Source organism: Mus caroli, chromosome 6, assembly GCF_900094665.2.
Source record: "Mus caroli chromosome 6, CAROLI_EIJ_v1.1, whole genome shotgun sequence".
NCBI lineage: Eukaryota > Metazoa > Chordata > Mammalia > Rodentia > Muridae > Mus > Mus caroli.
The window spans coordinates 109,777,243-109,803,533 of record NC_034575.1 but is presented as its reverse complement, the minus strand read 5'-3'; the positions used below and the strand labels follow the sequence as shown (position 1 = coordinate 109,803,533).

The 26,291-nt window shown below is 46.2% G+C and overlaps 1 protein-coding gene across 6 annotated transcripts in view; it reads right to left on the bottom strand.

Annotated features, from left to right (window-relative positions):
• Positions 1–26,291, bottom strand: part of Atg7 (autophagy related 7) — a 211,711-nt gene that overhangs the window by 162,712 nt on the left and 22,708 nt on the right. For 2 of the 6 annotated variants that reach the window (XM_021164859.1, XM_021164860.2), the window contains exons 2-8: positions 17,912–17,964; positions 17,616–17,782; positions 17,062–17,116; positions 13,729–13,846; positions 11,847–11,924; positions 7,534–7,650; positions 5,817–5,966 (exon numbers count right to left, since the gene is read on the bottom strand). In XM_021164859.1, the coding sequence (XP_021020518.1) occupies positions 5,817–5,966; positions 7,534–7,650; positions 11,847–11,924; positions 13,729–13,846; positions 17,062–17,116; positions 17,616–17,763 (666 nt within the window). In that variant the 5' untranslated portion in view covers positions 17,764–17,782; positions 17,912–17,964. Of the gene's footprint in view, positions 1–5,816; positions 5,967–7,533; positions 7,651–11,846; positions 11,925–13,728; positions 13,847–17,061; positions 17,117–17,615; positions 17,783–17,911; positions 17,965–19,499; positions 19,521–20,232; positions 23,121–26,291 lie in introns of those variants that run through there. The other 4 variants (XM_021164861.1, XM_029478810.1, XM_029478809.1 and 1 more) reach the window with 3 other exon arrangements.

The window sequence follows — 26,291 nt, the reverse complement described above, 5'->3', positions numbered from 1 at the left end:
TTTAAAAAAAAAAAAAAGAAAAACCAAAAAAAGAAAATAGACGTATTTAGGAAGAGCCCAGCATCTACCCAGAAAATAGCACTCCTCTGGAGATTAGAGTTTCAACTGCCAAGTGTGACTTCAAAAAAATGTGGGCCCGTGCAGAATGTCCTGTACTGCTCACTCTTCCGTGACCTATGGCAACTGACTGAACATCCCTGAGCTTTCATTTTCTCAACTCTCAAGTGATTCTTTCTCACCTGCATTCAGCACCAACTGAAAATGGTGCTATCACCAAGTAGCAGTAACCACGGCAACGCCATGGACACCCTCAGCTGCAATCATCTCCCCACATCATCCTGTTCTAGTCCAGCTCACCACCTCACACTGCCCCATCCTCAGGTCCAGTTCAGCTCATCACTACAGACTGGCCCCCATCTTAAGTCCCAGGCCCTTTTATAGCTGGCAGAGAAAAAAAAAGAGCCAAGTGATCGACACTCTCTGGGTCTTAAGTTTTATCATCCACAGATGTAGAGCTGGAACCGATACATGGAATAAATTAGAGTATGATATAAACCCCATGCTGCAGCAGATGCCCAGCCTCCGGTGCATTTCTGGGTAGAAAGGAGATAAGAAATGTTTAAGAAGAAATGACCAGGAATGAATTTCTTAGAACCCCCTGACCTATGATGAGCTACATAGAATAGGGGTGACTGGTTAAAGAGGAACATTTGCCATGCACCCACAAAGGGGCGTCAGGATGAAAATGCTTGAAACAGGCTCTCCTATGGCATGCAGGGGCAGACATGCACCACACAGGAGATTTGACATGGGCTAAGTAATAAGTAGCATTTAATCTTTCTTTAAGGATTTGAACGTGATCCCGGCGTCTCTTGGTGTTTTAGAAACTAACTTGGAGCCTTGTTTTAGAAACTAACTTGGAGCAGAAATGACATCAGGCAGTGCTAGGTAACCAGCTTAATGACAGAAATAAATCCTGACTAAGAGTTCTCAGGTCTAAACCTGGCTTTGCCACAAAGGTAACTTGGCCATCACTTCTTTTTATGACAAAGCAGAAAAACACAATTAAAAAGTAAGACTGTCTTGGAGGTTTATAAATAAGTGTTCCTTTTTACTTTGCTGAGAGCCTGCCTTTCAGTGAAGTGGCACAGCTTAGATCTGGCGGCTGTCCATGAAGCAAACAGCTGAAAACCACAAGGTCACAACAGTCAACCTGACCGTTTTCAGCCAAAGGATTTCCTGTGAGGACCCATACAAATGGCTGTCTCTAACACTCAAACACTTGATATGCCAGGCAATGAACAGGAGACCCACTCCTTTTAAAAGCACAAGGAAGAAAATGCCAGTCTTAAGTGCATTTCAAGGTCACAGCAGCAACAAAGACACAAAGCTGACACTAAGTGCTAGCTAAGCGAAGAGCAGGTCCAGCTCTCAGCAGATAGAAGCCCGGGAACTACAAGGGAGCCTTGCTGAAATTACAGAGCATCTTGCACTCCTTAGTAATGGTGCTGCAGGAAGATGAGCAAAGCATTCTCTGTGGATGGGTGGAGGGATGCTGCAACTGGCTGCCCTCCACACCATCACAAGAACTGCCTGGAAGGGACACATTCCATAGCAACGCAGTGCTACTATGGATCAACTCTGTCCAGCTGAAATCAACACTTCTCGAAGGAAATAAGAACTTAAATGAAGGCAATTCCCAAGCCTGTCAAGAGTGTAAAAACATAAAGCATCCGGTGCGGGAGAAGCACACAGTGGGAGGGAGAGCAACAGCACGGGACAGTGGTCTCTAACACTAGCAATCTGGACATGGCTCCAACAGGCTTGTGAGAGCCCCGCCTGATCATCTCTCCCCACTCAGGGTTCTATGACTCCATGTTTGTATCTTAAAATGATACTCTGTAAATTATTAGCTAAGCTCAGAGTGAAGAGACTTGGGGGGGGGGGCTCATTTGGGAAGCACCACGGAAGATAAAGTCAGACACTGAGAGAGAAATCAGAGGCCACCTTAGACCCACAGAGTCCAGAAGTCACTCAGTGGCACAGAGGAAAAGTAACCCTTAGTTTGGGGTGATGGCAGACAGGTACAGGCTGGAGACCGAGGGGTTGAGAACCTTAGAGGCACAAGGAGCCACTGTGTGAAGAGGGACAGGGAGGTGGCCAGCAAGATAGAAGCATGGCCATTCTGAGGTCATGATGCATCTAAAGCAGCAACAGCTTCAGATGGAAGGTCCTGAGTTCAGCATGGATAAGCTGCAGCTGGATAAAGTGAGGGGCTAAGGCAGTCAACTGTGTCGTGCGGGAGGACAGTTACTGGCGTCATGGGCATATGGATGTTACCCAGGACAGCCGTCTGGAGGATCTCAACACTTCTCCATCTTCCCCATAAATACGGGAGGCTCACTGAGAAGAACAACTTCTGGATTAAAATGCACCTCCGAAGGGGAGGTGAAGCTGGGGTATAGCTCAACCAGAGAGAGCTTGCCTAGACTGGGTGAGTTGTCCTAGATTCTGAGTACTGAAAAGGAAGGGGAGGTGAAGCTGGGGTATAGCTCAACCAGAGAGAGTTTGCCTAGACTGAGTGAGTTGTCCTAGATTCTGAGTACTGAAAATGGCAGGGGTGGGGCGGGGGGGGCAAAGATCAAAGAGAAGGAAGAGGAGAAGCAGGTATGATGTGCTGGTAGGGAGCACTACTTGAAGGGAGAACACATTTTAGGAGCTCACACTGAAATAATGAATATCTGTTCTTAGAATAGGCTCAATCCCTCATGGTAACACCATGCTACAAGAAACACTCATGGGAAAATGTAATTATCTACACAGCAAACTAAGGCTAAGGTAATAAAATCAGCAGTGCCTAATATCACCTAGACTCTCCAGAAATCATTTGTTGTGTGCCTGTGGGTATGTGTTTTACGATAGCCCCAGTTTCTTGGGAAGCCTGCTAGGATGGCACCAGGCCATAATGGCCTTTTCCCTTCTTCCACTTTTACCAGGGGCTGCCTCTGGAGCACCCGGACTATAGTAAATATGGAGTCCACAGAGAGGGCACAGCACAGCTGCTGTGCAGTGCTCACAGGCTGCCTGGGACCTGGGCCAGAGGATAAGCATTGCATTAGAGCTCAAGGGGCAGGGAAGAGGCTGCAGTTGGACCCCAGATGAGGACAGGAGTCAGCATACTGAGTCAGATATCACTTCTGAATCAGGTGAGTAAGGCACCAGTGACAGGAGAGAGGCAAAGGGAAGGACTGACCAGAGGACAGACTAAGCTCATGGTGTTAGGGGGCATGCTGTAGTCAGAACACAGGCTTCACCTTGGGGGGCAGAGGGAGATGAGGCACAGCTAGGCTAGGACACTTCAGCTTTATCCTGAAGACAGCACGTCTGGAAGGGCTGCAGGAATGTGGCAGGGATGTGGCCTCAGGCTGGAGAAAGCATATGGATGGGGGCACTCAAGACCACAGGCTAGAGGGCTTATAAACTCCAGTGAGGTCACCCGTGTGCACAGCTGCTGTGACATTTTCTAGCATATGCACTAGCATAGGTAGCCAACCAGCCTATCAATGTCTCATTTCTTTGGGCCTTTTATTTCCTTCCTTCAGTTCCCATTAGCTTTTCATGCTGGTGCCTCTTCTGCCCTGTAAGACTCTGGGTTCTGTCCACGAGGAGCCAGTGAGCACATGTGCTGAGTGATCCACGCTCTCCTGAGACCTGACCTTAGCTCTAAGCAAGTGAAGGCCAACAGTCCTGGCTGCATAGGTTCTTGGATCTAATGATCTCCTGCAGAGAAGTCCAGAGACTCAAGATCTGCACAGTCTCTTAGAATATGCTAGGGAATACGGGGAAGAAAACACCAGGAGGAAAAGAAGTGGATATGTATTAAGTGCCTGTTACATACTGGAGGCCTGCTACATGCTAAGCACCTGCTGCGTACTGAGGGCCTGCTACATGATGAATGCCCACTATGCACTGATCATTGGGGTGTTGTTATTGTTGTTTTGAGACAAGGTCTCTCTACATAGCTGTGGCTGTCTTGGAATGTACTCTGTAGACCAGGCTGGCCTTGAAGTCACAGAGATCCTCCTGCCTCTGCCTCTGAGTGCTGGGCTTACAGGCGAGCGCTACCACACCTGAGTTTTGTGCTGAGCATTTTATTCCCATTAGCACATTTAGATTTCACCAAGTCATGAAAAGAGCAGCCCTGTGGTGTGTTGACAGAAATACCGAAGCAAGGAAAGGCCACTCTACTTCCCCAGGAGCAGAGCTGGCAGATGCCAGCACCGAGGGAGCGTCAGAGCCAGGTCTATTTAAAATCCCAGGATCAAGCAGAGGCAGGCTGACCAGAGCAATGTAGAGACGGGAAGGCAGAGGGGGCAGGGTTCTTGGAAGCTGCCATGGGTACAGGGTGACTGCGGTATCATTCTCTTGTATAAGGGGTGCAGTGAGATGCCCATTTCACAGATTCATTATGAGATTTTTGGGTTCTGAAAACCCCTGTGGAAGACTGGTGGACTCTATTAACTGCCCTCACCGTGACCTCGGGTAGCTTAACCCTGCCTGCTGTCAGTTGGCCCATACAGCCGGGTAAACTCTAAATTACTAAAGGTCTGGTCTATTAGGCAATTACCATCTTACTATCACTGGACAAAAGGAGAATTTTAAAAGTTATATCTTTATTTCTTGAGGAGTTTCCTCTAAAAGAAAGAAAGAGAGAGAGAGAGAGAGAGAGAGAGAGAGAGAGAGAGAGAGAGAAAGAAAATGTGAATGTAGTTGATTTTAAAATAAAAATATCCTAGCTGCAGATGGAGTTCAGCTTAACATTCACAAAGCCCTGGACTCTAGGTTCAAAATGGCCATCGGTTAAGGGCTTCTTTCTCAACTCTCATACATTGTACTCACATCACTCCACCTGATTTTACAACTCCCTAATACTTGCACAACTTGATGTATGGGTCAAATTGCATACTGCATATCTGCTTACTTAATTTTTTTTTTTTTTTTGCAATACTCTTACTCATTCAGAAGAGTTTGGTTGAGGGCCTCAGACAGGCACTCCTTCTCCACAGACACTGACTGATCAACATGCTACAAAACGGCATTTCTGACTGGGTTTTGTGTGGAGGGAGGCCAGACAAGGAAAGACCATACATGGCTCGCCTGTGAGGATGCTCTGCAGTGGGAGAGGGACCACTAAGGACTGAGTGCTGTAGAATGCTGACAGGAAGATGACACTGAACGGAAAAACAGACAAAAAGAGATCTTAGGTGTGTTTGGTTGGGTAATGGTAATGGGCGGGGGAGGGGGAGTAGAGTCTGGAGGAAAGTAGGCAAGCTTAGTTAGAGCAATGGTTTATGGGAAGACTAGTAGAGGATAGGCAGAAAGGTACTGGGTCCAGCAGGAAGACCCCCTAGGCTCTGCTCATTGGAGGGCCGAGTGACCTGAGCAGTCTGAGCAGGACTCTTCTATAGCTGATGGAAGTAAGAAGATGGCCCAGGAGCAAGGCAAGCTTCAGTGGGGTTGCTAGGAAGTTGAACATGGATGTATGGCATATCCAGGGGGAAAGCAGAGTTCTTCATCTAACTAACAGGATCAAGGAGTCCAAACCACCAAGCTGTGAGAGAGCGAGGGTGAGCTGGCTATAGAGCGAGGAGGAGTTGAGCTGAAACAATGGGGGGAGGAGAGGACAGAAAAGGAAACATTCTAGAGCATACCGTAGAGGGCTAAGAAAGTCTAAGCTTCAAATCGATAGTGGTCTATTATAACATGAACTTCAAATTTTTTAACTGCCTAGCAAAATGATACCCACAGACTCTGACCTTTGTCCTTTGACCTTGGAAGAAATCACTGTAGTGTTTGAGCAAGGAGACCAGCACAGTGTCGTCATCGTACTTGAATAAGAAGTAGGGCAGGGCTGTGACGCCTTCGGCTCGACACAGATCATCATAGGCATGCTCCAGGGCCTGGATCTGAAAACAGGGAAGGGGAAGGCGCCCTCTGGGAAACACGGCTCCGAGCTAAAGACCAGACCTGATCAAAGGAACCACCAAGGGGCAGCTTGGAACACGTGACTCCTCAAGTGCCCACTGACAGCACCTCTTAACATTTCTATAACATTTTCCCTGTGCTATGCCTTTACACAAAGGGCTACTTTATGGGATAAAATGATGGCTGTCTAAGCTGTCAATCACAGAGGTTTACAGAAGTAACCAAGCATTCTCCTGTAATCCTTCCAGGGAGGAAATTCATCATCATCTTTTACAGTTTATTATGACCCAATTCACATGCCCTACAATTTACCCACTTAGGGAGTAGACTCTATGATGCCTTGAAATTTTTTTCATTATTTATTTTTTGTTTTATGTGTATGAATGTTTTGCCTTTATGTGTGTATACCAGGTGCCTGCAATGCCCATGGAGGCCTGAAGAGAGCATCAGACCCCCTGAAACTGGAGTTAGGGATGGGGTAGGTCCTTAGCAAGAACCAGTGCTTTTAACTACTGAGCCATCTTTCCAGCCCAAGAACTATCTTTTTTTTTGTCTTTTGATAGTATGTTTACAAGGTTGTGTAGTCCTGAGATGATTTGAGAACTTTAATCTTCCTTAAACATGAACGTTCAATCTCCAGATAGAATGTATTACCTCATGTTAGGTTTCATCTTAGAAAATCCTTTGCAAAAAAATAAGTTTTAAATCTTTTGTTTAAAAAGGTTTATTTATTCTTCTTGTATGTATATGAGTATGTTTGTACATGTATGCCCGTGTATTTTATGTATGGAGTGTACCAACTAGCCGGAAGAGGGCCCTGGACCTCCTGGAGCTAGAGTTACATATGGTTGGTTGCCAAAGGTGTGGCTGCTGGGGTAGGAACCTGGGGCCATGGCCAGAGCAGTAAGCACTCTTAACTGCTGAGTCCTTTCCCCGTCCCCATCTGTCTTTAAATCTCTGCAGGCATCAGTTCTGCATCTTATTGACTGACAGACCTCTGGAACTCTATCATCTTGACCCTCAGTCAAGGTTTTAAAAACGATCAGAATTCTCCGGCTAGGTCTGCGTTCTGCCAGCCTGATTCTAATTTTTCTTGGGACTAATCTCTGACGGCCTCCTTGAAGGAAGGACTAGACCTGCACATCTGTTCCAGAGAAGAGGTCCTGCCATTTGGTCTGAGGGCAGGGGAGGGCCTGTGATGGTTCCACAGGCTCTCTGCACAGGCTGTAGCTTTGTCTTCCCCAGACTGAAAATGAAAAACACACTTTGGTAAATTTTCAGTCTTTCAAATGCTCTTGTAATTCCTCCCTGTGGGCTTAGCATTTCCCCAAATTCCATGGGCCACCTGGAGGATAGTGGCTCTTTCTCTACACAATGACCTTATCAGCACTTGGTAAACACTGTTCCAGAGCCATCTGGACTGCTGCTTGCTCGCTCCTCAGGTGTCTTTTCTCCATCCAGACCTCCCTGGCTCATCTTCTGGATGAGTAGCACACCTGCTCTCACAGCCAGACCCCTCTTTATCTGCATTTGTTTGACTTGCCATACCTGTTTTGGTGAAAGCCTTTGATCCAAGCTCACAGGTCCCCGGATTAGAGGGATGCTCTCAGGAAGACAGAGGGCAGGGCAGCAAAACCAGTAGTAGAAGTGGTACTTCTTTAGGTCCTAGGGTAAATAAATAAATAAATAAATAAATCAGAGCGGAAGTTGTATACAACATTGATCCCATGAATTAAAGCAACACACATCTGCTAATGTAATATATGATACCAGGAGCAGTGGTACATGCCTGCAATCCCAACACCCTAGAGGAGGGAGGACATCCTTAGCTACAGAGCAAGTTAGAGGTCAGCCTGGGTTACATAAAATCCAGCTTCAAAAACCACCACAAGAAAAGCAGATGCATTAAAAAGCTGGTATGTCCTGATTGTCTCCATCAGACACTGAGAGAGAGCTCACAGTGTCTGATGGACCTCAGGCTTCCTGTCTGTGTCATCTCATAATAACAGACTTTTTCACTCAGAGGAGGAAGCAGAACCCTGCACTCCTACATGCTTCAGGAGAAAGCTACCCTTCTTCCTAAATGATGAGGAAGCATCTCCTCCCAGGTTACAGAAGGAACCACCCGCAGGCTTCCCATGAAGACCCCACCAAGAAACACAGCTGCACTCTTCAGTCCTGAGACAGGGCTGCCCTCCAGTCTCCTCTACCCACCAGAGGGAACCCTTACACCAAAGGCTTGACATCCAATATTGCTCAGACTTTGCAATTTTTTTCAGATTTCAGACCTTTTGCATATATAACCAGAAATAACTTGTGAATGGAACCTAAGCCTAAACAGGAAATTCATTTGTGTGATATACATACCCCATCTCCATGACCTGCATGAAATTTTATACAGTATTTTTTAGTGCAGCAGCATTTTAAGTGTGGAATTTTCTCTTCTGCTACCATGTCAATATTCACTCCTGATCTGGGAACATTTCTGGCTTTCAGATAAGGATATTTCCCTGTTTGGTGTTGTTTTCCAAAATGTCTTCCTGGTCAAGTATAAATCAGCAACTATTAAATGCCTACTGTGTACATGACAAATCAGGACACTCAACAATAAAATGACTAAGCCTCAGTCCTCGCTATCAGCCACTGGCTGGGATAGTGAGTCTGTGACTGTGGCTGTCAGTCTGAGTTAAAGGAGGCTCCAAGTACTGAGGTACTATGGCATCGTGTAGAGAACAGCTGGCCTCTCCTGCAAGCAGGGAAAGAATTTCTGAGCTGTTCTCAACTGACCTCCCACTCAGTCCAAGGGCTCTGGCCTCAATTCCCATGGCATTAGGACCTGACTCTCTCATAGGACCTGAGCTCGGTGGGTCCCGGACAGCCTCCTCACTGTCTATGATGAGGGCTCTGATGCAGTCCATTAGCTAGGGAATCACTTGTATTGAGTCTTGCTAAATATGAGAACTGCAGAGCTGTCATGTGAAACTGATTTAGATTTTGCTTTTGCATATGAATGAGTATGCTATATATGCATATATGTGTATATGTTCTCATGCTTGTTGGCACATGTGTGTGTGTACAAGGGTGCAACATGTGCACATGTGTGAAGGCTTGAGGTTGGCATCAAGTGTCTTCCTTTTTTTTTTTACCTTAAATACTATAGCAGGGTAGCAGGCAGGGCTCACTGGGGAGGCAACCTGACTAGCCAGCTTCTTTGCCCTCCACACCCTGGGATTGTAGGTGGCTTTTATGTGTTCCTAGGGATCTGAACTCGGGTCCTCATGCTTGCACTGAGGATTTACCCACTAAGCCATCCCCCAGCTCCCAGAGGCTTCTCTTATCAAAACATAACTCAAAATACATAAATGTGTCACATTTACACATATGATTGGGGGGGGGTTGTTTAACATGGCTGAACCCCTGACAATTCTTGAGCATTTTTATTATTCTAAGAAGAAACCCTGTCTCTAAGAGCAGAATGGCCCATTTCCCCAATCCTTCATGACCTTTGGACACACCAAGCCATTCTCTGTGGACGTGCCTGTACCAGAGTTTTCACAGAAAGGGAATCACTGGCTGGCTTTTAAAATATAAATATACATGGGATGCAGTTCTAGATGAGAGCCTAATAATTACAGCCTCCACAGTGCCCAACTTGGCCCCTAACTGATGAACTGAAGAAAGAGAATCCCTTTTCACAATGGCAAAGCAAACGTCAATTGACATTAATGAGGGGCCTGGCCCTGTGAGGCCTGAGAACCACAGAAAGGAAAGCTGAAGGCCTGTGAGCCTGCTTTCCCCTGTGTGTAAGTGACTTGTCACAGCTGATCTTCAGCAAAAGGTTAAGCAATTCAAGATGGGGACCGCACACAACCAGCCAGCTTATCGGCATCTTCAGAGGCAGAGGCTTTCAGTTCTCAGAGTTGTGCTTTTTCTTTTTTCATGACACAAAGGATCTTGAACAAATTAAACATAAAGCCTTTTGTGTCTGAAGTCTTTAAAGGACCTTTTATGTTTTTATACAGCCTGGCTAAGGACGCTTTGCAAAAAGGGACAGCAAGGGAGATAACCACTGACTCCAAGAAACTGCTTAACCGTGTAATTGAGAACTGATGTTATTTTCTCATTAAGCCGAAATTATCAATTAGGATTCTTTGTATGAAAAATGGATTAATGTTTAATTAACAAGAACTCTTAGTATAAAAAGGCACTAGTGTTTAAGTAACAAACTCTGACACCTTTAGCAATATTTAAGAAGTCTATCCTACCAAGGAACTCATAAGCAGACAAATGGTTGATATCCAAGCTGCACCTGGTAACCTGACAGAGCCCCGGAGTATCCTTCTCTCCCACCCTAACTCACTGGAAAGCATGCCTCCATAGGTAATGACCGTCAGGTTCCCTGAGGTTTATACCCTGCCAGCCTCACCTACGCCTGGAAGGAGACACAGAGGACATTTGGAGAAACAAGACGCAGTTAAAAGTAACCAGTGTGGTGCCTTTCTCCCAATGTGTATGCCTAAGTCTATGTGAAAACGTTTTCTTAACATACCCAACTTTACTCAGTAAATAAATAGATCAAATGTGTGGAAGGAGATTGATCTCCAGGGCCTATGAGCTGTGGCAAAGTGACATACTTACCACACCGGGAGGGACCTTACTATGCCTAGGGGCGCAGCCAGTAGGAGCAAGTGTCAATCTGGCCACTGTGGATCCATGTCCCACTAGGGGACAGGAATCTGATCCTGAATGTTAGCCAAGGTCTATAGACTATCCGCTTGACAGACACAGCAGTGTTTTACAGACATCCTCGCACACAGATACACAGGTGCCTTTCTCAGCTCCAGGGTTGTGTGTGAGCACACAGGGAAGGCAGACCTTGGGTTTTTAAACTAGTTGGCAGGTGTGATTTCACCCCCACTTCGAGGCTGCACTGAACTTTTGTATCAGTCAAGTCTCATGTACTGAAAGTTTTCTTTCCCTCTTGGTTAACCACTGTGTGTAGGCCACCGACGGGTGGTGTAATAGCCTCTACCCTGAAGTTCCTTTCCCCTCTGCAGTGTGGAGTTCTGCTTCTGAGAGTTCATATCTGGAGTGTCTTCAAGGGCATATATGTTAAAATCTTGGTCCCCAGGCTGTAGCTGAGAGCCAGTTGACCTTTAGGAGGTAGGGGTGGGGTTTAGGGGAATGGAGGTTAATAGGATGAAATTAACCCACTGAGGTCATGCCTTTAAAGGGGACACTGGCCACCCAGCCCCTTCCTGGCTCTCTTTGCTTCCCATGAAGTGAACAGCTCCTGGTCCATGCTCTCATCATGATATTCTCTACAAACACAGGACCAAACACAGTAAAGCCAAGTGGCCATAGACCAACGCCTCTGAAACCACAGCCACCTTGTAAGTGTTGTCATAGTGATAGCAAGGAAAGTGACACACTGGGCCTTGAAAGCACGCTGGGTACTTGCTTGTTTTTCCTTTGCTCGTTTTTTGAGACAGAATGTCGCTATGTAGCTGGCCTGAAATTCACTACATATTCAAGGCTGGCGTCGTGAGTGCTGGGGTCACACTGGCTACAGGATCTTACATTATCTGGCAACAGTGAAGCCTCTCTTCCCTGAGTCTTCTTTGTCCTATGCTGAATGGCAGGAGTTGTTGGGTCACCATGTTTGAGAAATTATACGGTGGCTGTAGGGCGACCAAGAGGCACAGACTGGTCCTGCGCTGCTCATAGGTGCCGGCACGATCTGCACTGGTCAGAAAGCTGCTCTTTAGCACACGTTCCCAGGGATCAGTTAGAGACAGGAGAGCCTCCTGCAGGCCTGGGGGGCTGAGCCAGGGTTGTTCAGTTTCCACTCCTTTACTTACTGCGAAGGTCAGGAGCAGAAACTTGTTGAGGAGCATGGGGTTTTCGAGAGCAGCACCTGACTTTATGGCTTCCCAGATCTGCCAGAAGAAAGACAGGTGTTAGGTCAGGCTGCTGATTTCTCTGTCCAGTGCTGAGCTTCTCAGCACAGCTTCTTCCCCTCAAGCTGCCACTGCTCTCAGAAGTGGTTCATTACCTCTCCCTGCTACTTCACACTGCCTCTCCACCAGCCTTGCTCCATCATTATCAGTCGGTGAGAGTACCTGGCACCTTCCCTCAGGGGCCCTCAGCACAGGGGAGGCAAGTAGACACTCACACCTTTGAGATGCCCATCTGAAGGGATTTACTGTTGTCTGCTGGGTGCCATGCATGTCATGGCTACAGAAATAAAAGGACAGGTTCCGCTCCATGCAGGACTCCTGTTACAGAAGCACAGAGTTCCCGAGAGGACACCTGACCTGTCAAGAATTGGGAACTGGGGGGGCGGGGGGGGGGGAGGAAGAGGGCTCTGAAATGAGTAATTTGAATTAAATACACAGTGTGGCTTTCTTGCCTCCTTCCTCCCCCGCCCTATTGCCCTGACTAGTCTAAAATGCTCTAAACAGGCTGGCCTCAAACTTAACAGATTTTCTGTGTGTGCCTGAGTGCTGGGACCAAAGGAGTGCATCACTGCACTCATCCATCCCTACAGCATCACCCATCCCTACAGAATCACACCCATGCCTACAGCATCACACCCATGCCTACAGCATCACCCATCCCTACAGCATCACCCATCCCTACAGCATCACACCCATGCCTACAGCATCACACCCATGCCTACAGCATCACACCCATGCCTACAGCATCACACCCATGCCTACAGCAGCACGCCCATGCCTACAGCAGCACGCCCATGCCTACAGCATCACACCCATCCCTAAAGCACCACACCCATCCCTACAGCACCACACCCATCCATACAGCACCACATCTATCCCTACAGCACCACACCCATCCCTACAGCACCACACCCATCCCTACAGCACCACACCCATCCACACAGCACCACACCCATCCATACAGCACCACACCCATCCCTACAGCACCACATCTATCCCTACAGCATCACACCCATCCCTACAGCATCACACTCATCCTTTCAGCAAGGGTTTCTTTAAACTCTATTTGGAGAACCTCTCACCTTGAGAGATAAGGCAAGGAGCATGGCCTATATGGACATGAGGCTAGCCCTATGTCTGTAGGTAAAACCTGGGCTGTCATCAGCTGGTCATAAGATTCTCATATCTCAGTGGCTAAACTGCATGTTGCTATAAAGGCCACAGCAAATGCTGGCAAAAAGAACATGCCCCACAAGCAGGTGTGAGAGGAAAATAAGCAGACATCACTTCATGGAGGCACTGGACCACGGAGGAGTGAACCCCACTTTTGATGAGCTGGCTGGGGTAGGGTGGGATTTGAAGATTTGCCTCCGTCAGATTGGCTTGTAGGAACGTCTATGTGGCATTTTCTCTTTGCTGATTGATGTGGGAGGGACCCCAGGAGAAGTCTGAGCCTGGTCAAGGTCAGGCTTTGTTCTTTCATGCAGTGAGATCTAACTCACTGTGAGTGGGGTGACCACTGGGATCCACACAGAGAAGAATTGTCTCTCTTATGTTTCTCTGCCATGTTGGTGTGGTTACTGTGAGTGGGCCTTGCAGAAGGTCCTTTACTAAACTGACTCATAGAATACAAATACAATGGGTGGAAGAACCTCAAACTCACCAGCGCCTCTGTGTATCTCTTATAGGCTATCTCTGTAACACACCCCTGTGCCTGAGTAGATACAGCGCACTTGCCTGGACCCCGGAAATACAACGAAGCCAATGTGGCTGTGCAGCTAACCTCATTTGCTGACTGCTCCAGAAGGAGCTTCTTGTCTGCTGTCTTAAAAGCCTCAAGTGTGTTGGTGTTATGCAGGGTTCCCATGGCCGGGCAACAGCGGGCAGGCGTGGAGGCACTCCTAGATGAGAGAGAAACACAGTTACCCAGCACAGCTGGGGCTCAAGGTTACAATAAACCTGATAGCACTGACTGGGCGAAAGAAGACCAGTCCAGTCACTGGTCCTTGCACAAGCAAGCAGGCGCTGCCTGGTGACCCTGTGCCCTGAGCTCTCAGCTTCCCAATCTTCTCAAAGAAAGCTCATTCCCATAATGAACCCGGGGAGGAACTGGCTGAACCAGGAACTGCAAAGGGAGGGCCTGAGTTCTAGCTCTTAAAGCTTAAGTTCTCCCTCTTATGAAAACTGCCTAGCATGATGGTTGGTTGGTTCATGTCAACTTGAAACAAACTAGTCATCCAGAAAAGAAAAAAAAAAAACAAAAAACAAAAAACCTCATTTGAAGATTTGCCTCCATCAGATTGGCTTGTAGGAACGTCTATGTGGCATTTTCTCTTTGCTGATTGATGTGGAGGACCTAGCCCATGGGCAGTACCACCCTTGGGCTGGTGGTCCAAGAAAGCAAGCTGAGTAAGCCATGGAGAACAAGCGAGTAAGCAGCATTCTTCCATGGCCTCTGCTTCTTTTCTTGACTCCAGGTCTCTGCCCTGGCTTCCCTTCACGATGGGACTACAACTGTAAGATTGTATAAACCCTTTCTTTCCCATGTTGCCTTCAGCCATGCTGTCTGTCACAGTAATAGAAAGCACACTAGGACAGTTGGGGTCACACAATCACAGACAGAGCAGAGTGTACAGTTCCTAGCCCCTGTGCTGGCTCCAGTCCACAAACTCTGAGCAACAGCTCCTGTGTTCTTGCTAAAGCCTAGCATCTCAGCACATTTTCAAGAATGGTGACAAATACTCTGGAAGACAAACAGCTTTCCAGGAGCTAGGAATATGTCTTTCCCTGCTTGTCCCACCAGACCCACACTGCACAGCTCTGCACATGGCTGCCATATCATGTTGGCCATGGATAAAATGCAGGATGCCCAGACTACTGTCAATCCAGGGCACTGGCTACATGGTTTATACCAACTCCATTTCCCCAAAGCCTCCCCCCAAGGCCCAGGAATTGGAAGGATAAAAGCTGAAGAAGATGGATTGACTCTAAACACGGGCGTAGACAGGGACACATCTGTTATCTCTAAGTGGCTGGCCTGAATGTTGGACAGTACTGATCTTAAGGAAAATATTCCTGCTGCTGGAGATGGCCCAGTTGTTAGGAACACGGGCTGCTCTTCAGAGGCCCAGAACTTAGTTCCCAGCACCACTTTACAACTATCTGCAACTCCAGTTGCAGAGAATCTGTGCCCTCTTGAGCTCCAGGATATACATCTTTTGAGCTCCACATATATACATTCAGTCAGACAAAGCACACATCCACATAAAATAAATAATTAAATCTAAATATTTTTTAAAAAGAAATACTTCTGCCATTAGCGCTTTATGTTGTTGCTGTGTGGAACCTGCAGAGAGAAGGGCCCATTGCTCATCACTCTGAGGAGAGCACATGGGTCAGAGACTCAGCATCCTTTCATATCTTTCCATGTGAGGGCACAAAGGAGCTGCAGGGGGCCTGTTGGAAAGAGATCTCTATCTAGGACAGGTGAGGAGGGGCCCATGAGTAATGATGGCTCTGCTAAATGCCAGCTGTAAGCCTTAAATGTCAAGTACTGGTCGGCTGTGGGGGAGCATCAGTGGTCAGAATCCTCCCTGGAGAGCCACAAGTCAGCACATCAAAGGCTGCCTGTCATCACGCTTTTCTACTAAAAGTGCATTCCTCGTCTAGGCCAGAGGAAGGGACTAAAGACAGTCTTGAGGAGAGAGAAATCATACAGGGCTAATTTGGGCCTGGAGAGATGAGGGAGGCAGAGCCTTCACTCACCAGGCTCCCGCATTAGACAGCTCTATGGAGTTAATGCGGGGGCAGAGGGAAGGAGGCTGGGACAAGGCATGGTGCAACATGGGACTTTGTCCAACCTGTCCCAATATCTCAGGTGTGCACAAGCTACCACAGAGCCCTGCTCTGAGGGACTGAAGCTACTTCCAAGAACACAGACACTGCCAGGAGCCATCAATCATCATCATAGACAGAGGCAAGCTACTGACCACATGACTAGGCTCCCACTGGGAATTACTGGGATTTAGTTTGCTTTAGAAACTAAGTATAATGGAAAGAGAAAGCTGTGAAGAGGAGGGCTGCAGATATGACTCAGCAGTTAAGAGCACTGGCTGTTCTTGCAGAGAGCCCAATTTTGAGTCCCAGTATCTACAAGGTGGCTCACAAACATCTGTCACTCCAGTTTCAGGGGTTCTGATGCCCTCTTCTGGCCTCCTTGGGCACTGTATGCATGTGGTATGTACACAGACAAGCTGACACACACACACACACACACACACATTATAAATATAAACACTAACATTGTTCTGCATTTATGGTGTGCTTTTAAAATCTGCAACTTGAAGGGGATAAAGAAATAAAGTACATTAGTATTTTGAGACAGTTAATAAAAGGGGGTGAGAGTGGAGAGTGAGATGGCCTAGAGGCTAAAAGTACTGCTGCCAGTACTAACCACCCATGTTCAACCACCAGGGCTAACATGGTGCAAGCAGAGAGAACAGCCTCCTACAAGTTGTTCTTTGACCTCGACAAATATGTGTGGTAAATGCATACCCACATGCTCACACACATGCAATAGTAAGCAAAATGTAACTTGAGATATTTTTTTAAAGGGCTAGAATGATGATTTTACAGTTTAAGAGCACTGGCTACTCGTGTAGAGGCCCAGGTTTGATTCCCAGAGCCCGTGTAGCAGCTCACAGCCATCTGTAACTCCAGTTCCAGGAGACCTGATGTCCTCTTCTGGCTTTCATGGGCACTGCACACATGTGATGCACAGACATACATGCAGGTAGACACTCATATATTGAAAATAAATAAAGAAAAAGATCAAATCTTTAGAACAAATAGGTGCTAAGAAAGACTCATAAAATATTCTATAGTGCTGATCTGGAGAGCTGCTGCCTGAGCACCAGCCGATCTCTGCACTAGCAGGCACACGGCAGGCTCTTAGGAAGGCTCATCTTTCCCCTAATAGACAACTGTAGCAGACAGTCTTCAGCTGCAGCACTTCATGGGAGCTTGCTTGGCTGCTCAGAGGCCCACCTGAAGAGGATGCTTATTCCTCGCCCAGAGTAAGCAGGGTCCTTTGGACTCTACACAAATCAATACTCACATGTCAAAAGCACTGAACTCCAACGTCAAGCGGGTGGGCAGGCCAGCAGAGTCACCTGCGTGGAAGCATTTTCACATCTCAGGGACAAGCCAGAGTGGCAGTATCATGGCAAAAACATCTATGGCTAGTCATGTGCTTTTATTGGAAAGTTGAGCCCAAGGAGCCCTGTGTGAGTCTGCTGACCCATGACTTGCAGACAAAAGTGGGTCTTGAGAGAGAGTGACAAGAAGGGGCTTGTGACCAATATAAAACGGATGCCCTGGAAATGTCTACACAGCTCCCACCCGGAAGCTAGCTGAGTAGTGTCTGTGTTCTACCACTCCTCTTACCCCTCAAAGATGGAAAAGAAACATTTTAGAGTGACTTGGGGCAAAAGAAAGACTTGAGAAGCTGTGTCTAGAAAAGGCAAGCACGTCCCTTAGGGGAGGCTTGTCTAGTGTTCAGGAGGCTCTGGGCTCTATCCCCAGCACCCCATGAGCAATAACAGCCTAATGAGAGTTGCTGATTCCAGGTAGGAACATATGGATGGGGGTGAGAAGGTGGGGACTGCCTACCATTGTAGTAATAGCCCTTGATGTCTTTGGGTGCCTCGTCCAGGCGGTACTCATTCAACTTCTTCTGGGTCAGTTCGTGCCAGAAGCCAACGTCCAGAGCACTATTAAAGGGGGCGAACTGTAACTTGGCCAGTCCAGGGTCTCCCATGGCCACTGTTCTTACCAGCCTACCAAAACAAACAGAAAAATAGAGCTTAATTGAAGTAAACTATTGGGGCTCAGTGGCTAAGAGCACTCATCACTCTTACAGAGGACTGGGTTTGGTTCCCGGAACCCACACAGTGCCTTACACCTACCTGTAGCTCCAGTGCCAGGAGATTCAGTGCTCTTGTCTGGCCTCTTTGGGCTCCTGCATGAATGCAAGGCACATAAACTCACAGATGTGCACACAAACATACTAAATAAATGGATGGATAGATAGATAGATAGATAGATAGATAGATAGATAGATAGATAGATAGATAGATAGGTTTGTTTTTTCTAAACAGCTAACCAAAGGCATAAGGTCTCTTAAGACACGGCCAATCTTTAAGACTGCAGTCACACTCTGCTGACTGTTGGCATGCCCAGTCCCAAAGTTTAAGGGTCAACCACAGACCTCTAGAGCCATTCTGACTCCTGACAATGGAGTGCTGCACCTTTTATTTTTAATTGTCATCATCATCATTATTATTGTTACTGTTGTTTTCTTGGGACAGGGTCTCTATATATAGCCCTGTCTGTCCTGGAACTCACTATGTAGACCAAGATGGCCTTAAACGCAGAGATCCACCTGCCTCTGCCTCCGAAGTGCTGGGAATAAAGGTGTGCACCACCATGCTCATCTCTGCACCCTTAAAGAGCAGCTCCCTGGCCCTCTCCCAGGGCCCCAGCACCAACCACTCTGTCACTGTGAGACTGACACCAGAGAGCTCTTAGAGAGGAGGACTCATGTGTGACTTACACTTCAATGTTTGGCTTACTTCACCTAAGACACAACTTAAAAAACATCCTGCAGAATTTATCAAGTTCAGTCTCTTTGTAGGAGTAATTTTATAAACAACCTTTCGTGTTATCTTGGTGCTGGATGTGTACCCAGGCTCTCTCCTATTCAGGGCAAGCACCAGAGTCCCGAACTACACCCTCAGCTCCATCCCTTTCTCATCGGAGTCAGCTAGGGACTGACTCCTTGAAGACGGTCACAATCCTATGAATCAATAGTCTATCAGTCAGAACATGCCTGTCTGATCCTGGTGTGCTGAAGCATTCTGCCATCCCAGAATTTGGAAGATGGAGGCAGGGGGATCAAGAGTTCAAGATCATCTTTGGCTACCTAGTGAATTCAAGGCCAATCTGGATAATGTAAGTCCATGTTAGAAGGGAAGGAGGGAAGCAAAAGAAAAGGAAGTTAAGAAGGGAGAGATGGAGGACGAGGACAGCTATCTAGAAGGTTAAGTGGAAGTCTGCCTGTTTGAAGTCGGTGCTGAGCACTCAGCTGAGAGGAGTAACAGCCATTGTGCATGAGCCTGAACTCCTTTAAAATCCCACATTAGATCTCATTTTTCCCTCCCTATAGGATCTGTGCTAGTGTGGAGATTGTTGCCATCTCTTAAGTAAATGGAACTTTTGTATTCCTCATTATGTTTCATAGTGCTCTTATTTCTTCACTCAAGTCATCAAGTGAATGTGGTCCTGTAAGTCAAACCAGAACTGTGACACACACATGTGCACATCTGTGAACTACAAGCAACCCTGTCTATGCACCAGAATGGTGACACACCCATGTACATACCCGTGAATAATGTATGTGCACCAGCAGGCTGTGAACCACCCATTCATACCATGCTTGTGAACCACGCATGTGCATCACAGCAATGTACACCCCATGTGTACCACACTGTGTACCTCACTGTCAGGTGCTCACATCCAGATGAGGAACACCTCATGGCAGGAAAGCAGTGAGGAGTTGGCCTCACCACTGTGCTCGTGGGAATTTTCCAGAGGCCTGTATGCATTGCTTCTAGTTACCATCACACATTTAAAATCCTAATGCTGTCTGCGCCAAAGGGAAAATGAAAATCAACTTGGCAACAATGTTGTTTGCCAAAGAGCTGCTTATGCCTGTGCCCGGCTATGTGTCTATTTAAAGAACCAATTGGGTTCAGATTCATCTACTTCACTTACTGCACATGTGACCACCGATATGGGCTGACTTCCCCAATATGGCCCAGGATTATTTGGGTTGACTTGGTTATTAGCCGCTTACTTCATACTAGGCAGTGCATTTTCACTGTTTCCTGGCTTCTGGCTGAAAGCATATTCCTTTTCTAGTCTTAGTCTAGTCTAGTTTAGTCTCTTAGCTATCCAGGCATACATTCACATTGGTTTTTACACCCCAGAGCAGATGACCCCGCTTTTAGACAGCCTCTGCATTTTCTAGAAATATAAAGAAATGCTATGCATTCTTAGAAATTGACTTTAATTTCTAGAATAGAAGCTAATCTAAAAGCTATAAAATTAATTTTATGGCAAGAGCTAAATCTGAAATGTTTTATTTAAAATCTGTTATGAATTAACTATCTTTTAAAGGTTGGTTTATTTTTTTTTAATTTTTTATTTTTTGAAGATAGGGTCTTACCATGTATCCTTGGCCTGGGATTTACTATGTAGACCAGGATGGCTTCATTCACACTCTTAAAGATCCACCTTCCTCTGCCTCCCAAGTGCTGGGATTAAAGTCCTGTGCCACCACCCTGTTGAAGTTGATTATTTTATATGGACATGGACATTTAAATAGGAACACCCCCCCCCATGTAAAATGCCTGCAATCCCATCACTGGGGATGCTGAGGTACGCATACTATGAGCTACATGGGGAGTTCCTGGATGCAGAAGCTCCTGATACCCCACTGCTTTCAGAGAAGCTTCTGGTTCTCTGAAAAAAGATGAACCACTCACTCTCCTTCAGGGATGTAGCCTTGGCAGGCTGCTTATGCCTCAGCGGGTGGCCACACCCCCACGTGCACATGGTGGCACTAACTGGAATCAGGTAGTTACAAGAATGAAATGAGGACATAAAGCTAGAGGGGAGATGAGGTGGGGGCTCTAGGGGAAACTAGAGGTGTAGTGGTGGCTAGATAGACCAACAGGCATTGCACAAATATGTGAAACAACCAAAAATAAAAAACACTATTAAGAAAGAGTAAAAGAACTGCTTCTGACTCTGAGGGTTCATTGTGCACCCACTGGCGTTTAAACTAGGCCAGCAAATGTCACAGTGAGTGTTACAAATTATTTTCTTAATGACCAAGCAAAACATACATATTTCAGCTAGCTTGCAGGCGATTAGCCACACATTTTCAACAACTTGCTTTTTGTTGCTGTTGGTATTTATAGCTTTCTTCAGTATCAGCAAACTGAGTTTCTCATTTCCTATAATGTGATTTATTTAGCTCTGTTCCAAATCTAGATTAAAACTCAAACTGAACTCGGTACTGAAACTTTTTGCTTTTTATATAAAGTTTAGAAAATGTCTACAAAACATGCTTTCTGGGAGAATTTTAAATATAAACAGCTAACACAATACTTTCAATTTACCAGGACTGAAAATAGTGTCTACTTTAAAGCCTTTATAAATCCTTTTAATGAGTGGCCTTTAATATTCTACATAGCAAGGATTCTTAAACTTTTTCTGCTTGCAACCACTGTGCATTTCAGAGAATTTTACACAATTGGACACACGGGTAAAATGGATAATGTCATTAGAATGGACTTCATACTCAAACAAACAAACCTTTCCTTCCGTGGGTTGCTTTACTGGGTATACTGTTGCAAAGATGAGAAAAATACTAATACAGAATACTGGTGCCCAACGTGGGGCCTCTGTTGTGACAATCCTGATTGTGTGGATTCTGGGCCTTTGGAACAGAGCTGGGGGATACATGGGGAAAGATTTGGAACTCTGGGCTGGAAAAGCCTAAGATGGCTGTAAGCAGAGCATAGTGAATGTTTTGGTGGGAGTTTGGAAGACCAGAACACCAAGAGATAAATGCACAGAGGAGGCCAAGTCCATGCGGTTTCAGGAGGCAAGAGCTCTAATTGGGAACTGTGCCACAGGTTGTTCACACTGGCAAAGAAGCTGGCTTCATTCTGCCCATGTCCTGGGAGCTGGAGTGAAGCTGGATTCAAAAGCAATGGATTTGTGGCATGTCAGCCACGCAGGCCACACTGTGGTCCCTAATCACTGCTCTTATCCAGATCTACAGCAGGACAGGGAGAGAAAAGGATTTATTAAAATGCGCTATGTGGTAGAGAGAGGTTAAATTTGCCCACCAAGATGGTACAGAGAATCAGTTGTAAGTATTACAAATACTAGAACCAGTAAGGAGAAACCCTGTGCTCTGAACTAGTAGGGAACAGTAGAGACCCTGAGGACGCATGCATTCCTGAGGGCTTCAATCTGGGAAAATACAAACTCCCTCAAGAGGTGAAGGAGTTCCCTGCTCTCAGCAGGGGCCTAGGAAGTATTTCCTGAGGATAGGGCACTGAGGGGCAGCTGCAACTGTGGTCCTGGAGGCCAGAGTACAGCCTGAGTTCACTGAAGAACTTGAAGGCTGGTTTTACAAGCATGAAAGATGCAATAATTAAGGGAGTCGTGGAACTTGTGTCAAAGTTCTAGGTCATGGCAGCCAGGCAAGGTGTGGCAGTGAAGGTGAGCCCTAACTTCAATGGTGCCACTAGGGCGTTGGAGATGCCAGAATGGAGATGCTCACTGTGAAAACGTGAATGAGGGATGAGAGCCAATCCACAAATGAGGGCTACCTACGCCTTCTGGGGCATAGAGGATTCCATCGAGAGCTCCAGACACCAGATGTGGAGCAGCAGTTTAGCCTGCTGGGCCTCAGCCTTGTTCCAGGCTGATCTTTCCCACTGTGCTGCTATTCCTTCCTTCTGGAGCAGATGTTGATTCTGTGCCACTGGCATTGGGAATATGTAACCTTTCTTTTTTAATTTTATAGCTCCTCGCTGTCTTGAGACCCAGAAGAGATTTTGGATTTTGAACTTTTAAACTGGGTTAGGGCTGATGACGACTATGGGGACTTTTTTTTTGTTTTTTAATTTATTTATTATTATACATAAGTACAGTGTAGGTCTTTTCAGACGCACAAGAAGACGGTGTCAGATCCTATTATGAGTAGTTGTGAGCCACCATATGGTTGCTGGAATTTGAACTCAGGACCGTCGGAAGAGTAGTCAGTGCTCTTATCCACTGAGCCATCTCGCTAGTCCCGACTATGGGGACTCTTAAGTTAGACAGAATACGTCTGCAGGATGATAGCTATGGGCCTATGAGGACGACAGATGCATGGTGATAACCTAAAAGTAGTATGTTTGGGTCTTAGGTTGACAAGAGATGGATTTGTGGTGACTAATAGTGACCTAATGATCACCCAGAAGACAAGCCCGGGCAAGTCTGTTAAGTTTCTAGGCTGTACTTACTGAGATGAGAAGATCTACTCTACATTGGCTGGCCCCATCCTCTGGACTGAGAGCCTTTTCCATGGAAAAGGAAACAGTGCAACGTCAGCACTCATTGCCCTTCACCCTGACCGTGGACACAACCTAAACAGCCACCCGGTGCTCCCGGTGCCAGGATGTCACTACCATGATCAACTACAGCAGAATACACCCTTTCCTCCTTCAGTTTTTCCATCAGGTATTCTATCACAGGGGAAAGTACATAATGCAACAGATATGTAGTAGGTATAGAAATCAAACATTTACTGATAATAAATCATGAAGAAATTATTTGAAAATAATTCTTTGGTATACATTAAATTTTACCATTTATTAGATGAGAACAAACTAGAACACTAACTAAGATTTATTTTTAATTACGAATGTGTCTCTGGGGTGGGGAGTGGGTGATACACAAAAGAGTGCAGGTGCCCATGGAGACCAGAAGAGGGAGTCACAGTTGGTTGTGAGCAGCCGTGGGAATCTAAGCCAGGTCTTCTGCAAGGTCAACATGTGGTCTTAATCCCAGAGCATCTAGGACACTTTATTTATTTATTTATTTATTTATTTATTTATATTTTATTTTATTTTTAAGATGCACTAGGTTGAATCTGTCAGACACAAATGAAAACAATGCCCATCATGCCTTGCTACCTATGGGTTAGGGCTGACTGTATTTAAACAGGATCCTGAAGAAATTAACAATACAGAATGAAAAGTGGGTTTTCTTGGTCTTCCAGATTAGTAAAAACTCAACTTTTAACCTATTAAGAAACATTTTTAATAACTGAGAGACATATCGAAAGCAGGTTTTATTGCACTCAACGCTAGCCCATGTTAAGCATTTCACAGAAGATGTAAAATGCAGCATTCGGTATTCTCTACGCAATTCAGAATGAAGGCTCTGGCTTGGGAAGGTAACACCGTGCTTTGACTGTGAGATGAGGTATAATTTGCAGGAATTTTGTGTCATTTTAAATAACAAGGAGGCATCTGCCTCAGGAATTACTGCAGTCAAAGGTCATTTAGTCTGTTAGGAAAGATGCTGGTTCCTAACCACATCTCAGGAAACTGAGGTTGTTCATACAGGGGTGAGCTCCCATGAGATAAAAAGGCTCAGTGTTCATGTTTGCTAGTAATTCTCAGGCTCTGTGATCATAATGACTACCTCCAATAATTTTATTCACTATTTAAAGACGATTCGGGGGTTGGGAAGATGGCTCAGAGTTCAGATTCTAGCACCCATGTAATTGGTTTACAAATACCTATAACTGCAGTTCCAACAGCCCTATCTGGCCTCTACAGTCACCTGCACTTATGTGACACAGACTCAGACAGCACAAATACAGATAAATAATAAAACCTTCAAGCAGACACCTTTCCTATCATCCAGATGGGTTTTGCACAATTTTTCTGCCAAAGTTTTTGAGATGCCCAGTTTCCCCGCCATTTTGGACTTTAGAAGCAGAAGTAAGGAGTTCTGACAGGAGGGCTGCAAGAAAGGAAGAGCAGGGCACTGAAGAGCTTCAAAAGGCTGAATGCAGGGATGATAGGGATCCAAGGGAAAGGGACAGAGGATTGACTCCTGTAGGAGTGGGAGGAGTGCAGCCATCCCAGAGTGGAGCCCTGAGCAAGCACAGCCGAAAGGCACAAAGCTGGCTGGTTACAAACACCAGCACATGAGAAGCTATGGGGCAGGCTCAAGAATCCCGGATGGAGCTAGCAGCAGGTACACACAAAGCACCGCACACCTGCAGCAGCAAACGTCTGCAGGAGGTGAGGGCAGTACAGGGCTGGATGTGGATACAGCTCCGTCAGCAGGAGACTTGTCTAGCATACATGAGGCCCTGGGCTCCATCAGTGCTGCACAGAAAAGAAAAGAGGCTGGGAACAGATGAGGAGCTGAGTAGGGCAGAGAAAGCGAGAAAAGAAAAGAGGGATCCTACCTGGGGACACTTAGGAAAGGTGACCAAACATGGTCACTTGTGGAGTTCAAGGAATGGCAGGGCTGCGGTTGTGGTGCAACCTTGAAAGTGTGAGACCTGCATTGGATCCCCAGCACAGCAAAAATAAACAGAAAGAGCAACAACAGCAAGCCCTGTGAGTGCCACGCATGCAGAGCTAGGAAGGGGAGCTGGTGTCAAGACAGGGATACAAACACAGCACAGACATTTCAACAGAGGGTGGTGACAGACAAGGAAACTGAGGTAAGCCCAGGAAGGTGACCCAGAGAGATGAGCGGTAGGAGCTACTGGATTCATGGAGGGGGTGACTGCCTCTGTCAGAACATGGGTGTTCCCCTTCAAGTACTTAAAAGCTTCAGGGCTTTGACCTGAATTGAATTTTTAAGAAAATGCACCGAGGTGAGTGGGTTTTTTGTTTGTTTGTTTTGTTTTGTGATTTGCCTTTCCCTAATGGCCACAGATGTTGAATAATATTTTTATATATTTATTATCTGTCATACTCTGTTGAGAACTGTCTGTTCACTTTGCTTGCCCATTCTGTGGTTGAATAACTTGTCCTTTCCTTGTTGATTTTACTGAAGTTGTCAGGTCTTCTGCATAAGAAGCCTCTGTCAGATGCGTGGCCGGCAAAGCTCTCTGTTCTGTAGGTGTCTCTTTCAGTGTGGATGCTCTTTAAGTTGATGTAGCCCCATAGGCCAGCTCCCAAGTGTAGCACAACCAATTTAAGCTTATCCCCAACTAGCTTACAAATAAAAGAGACTCAGACTATGGTTATTTTATTTGGCCTTGAAAATTACTGGAGGGTAACCTCTAATCTTGTCTTCTAACTACTGGCCTGGCTGCCTTCCCAGCAGTGTTCCCAAATACTTGCTGTTTCTCCTGGCTGAGTGCTCAAGGTACATCTCCCCTCATGGTGCCTTCTCCTCTCTCCTCCTCGTTCTCTGCTTCCTTCTCCTTCTTTCTGCTCAATTCCCTCCAGTAATTGGCTGTAGCCATTTTTATTTAACCAGTAGTTTTAAATTAAGGAACAAGGTTGGCCCAACAAAAGCTGGTAAATTCATAGGCCTAGACCTTCAGGTACAGAATTTAGCACTGCAATGCAGAGCAACAAAGCAAACCTCAACACCAAGCATAAAATCTGAATCATCTGCATCATACAACTGATGCAGAAAATGATGTTTATAAAATTCAGTATCTCCTCCTGGCTTAGTTAGGGT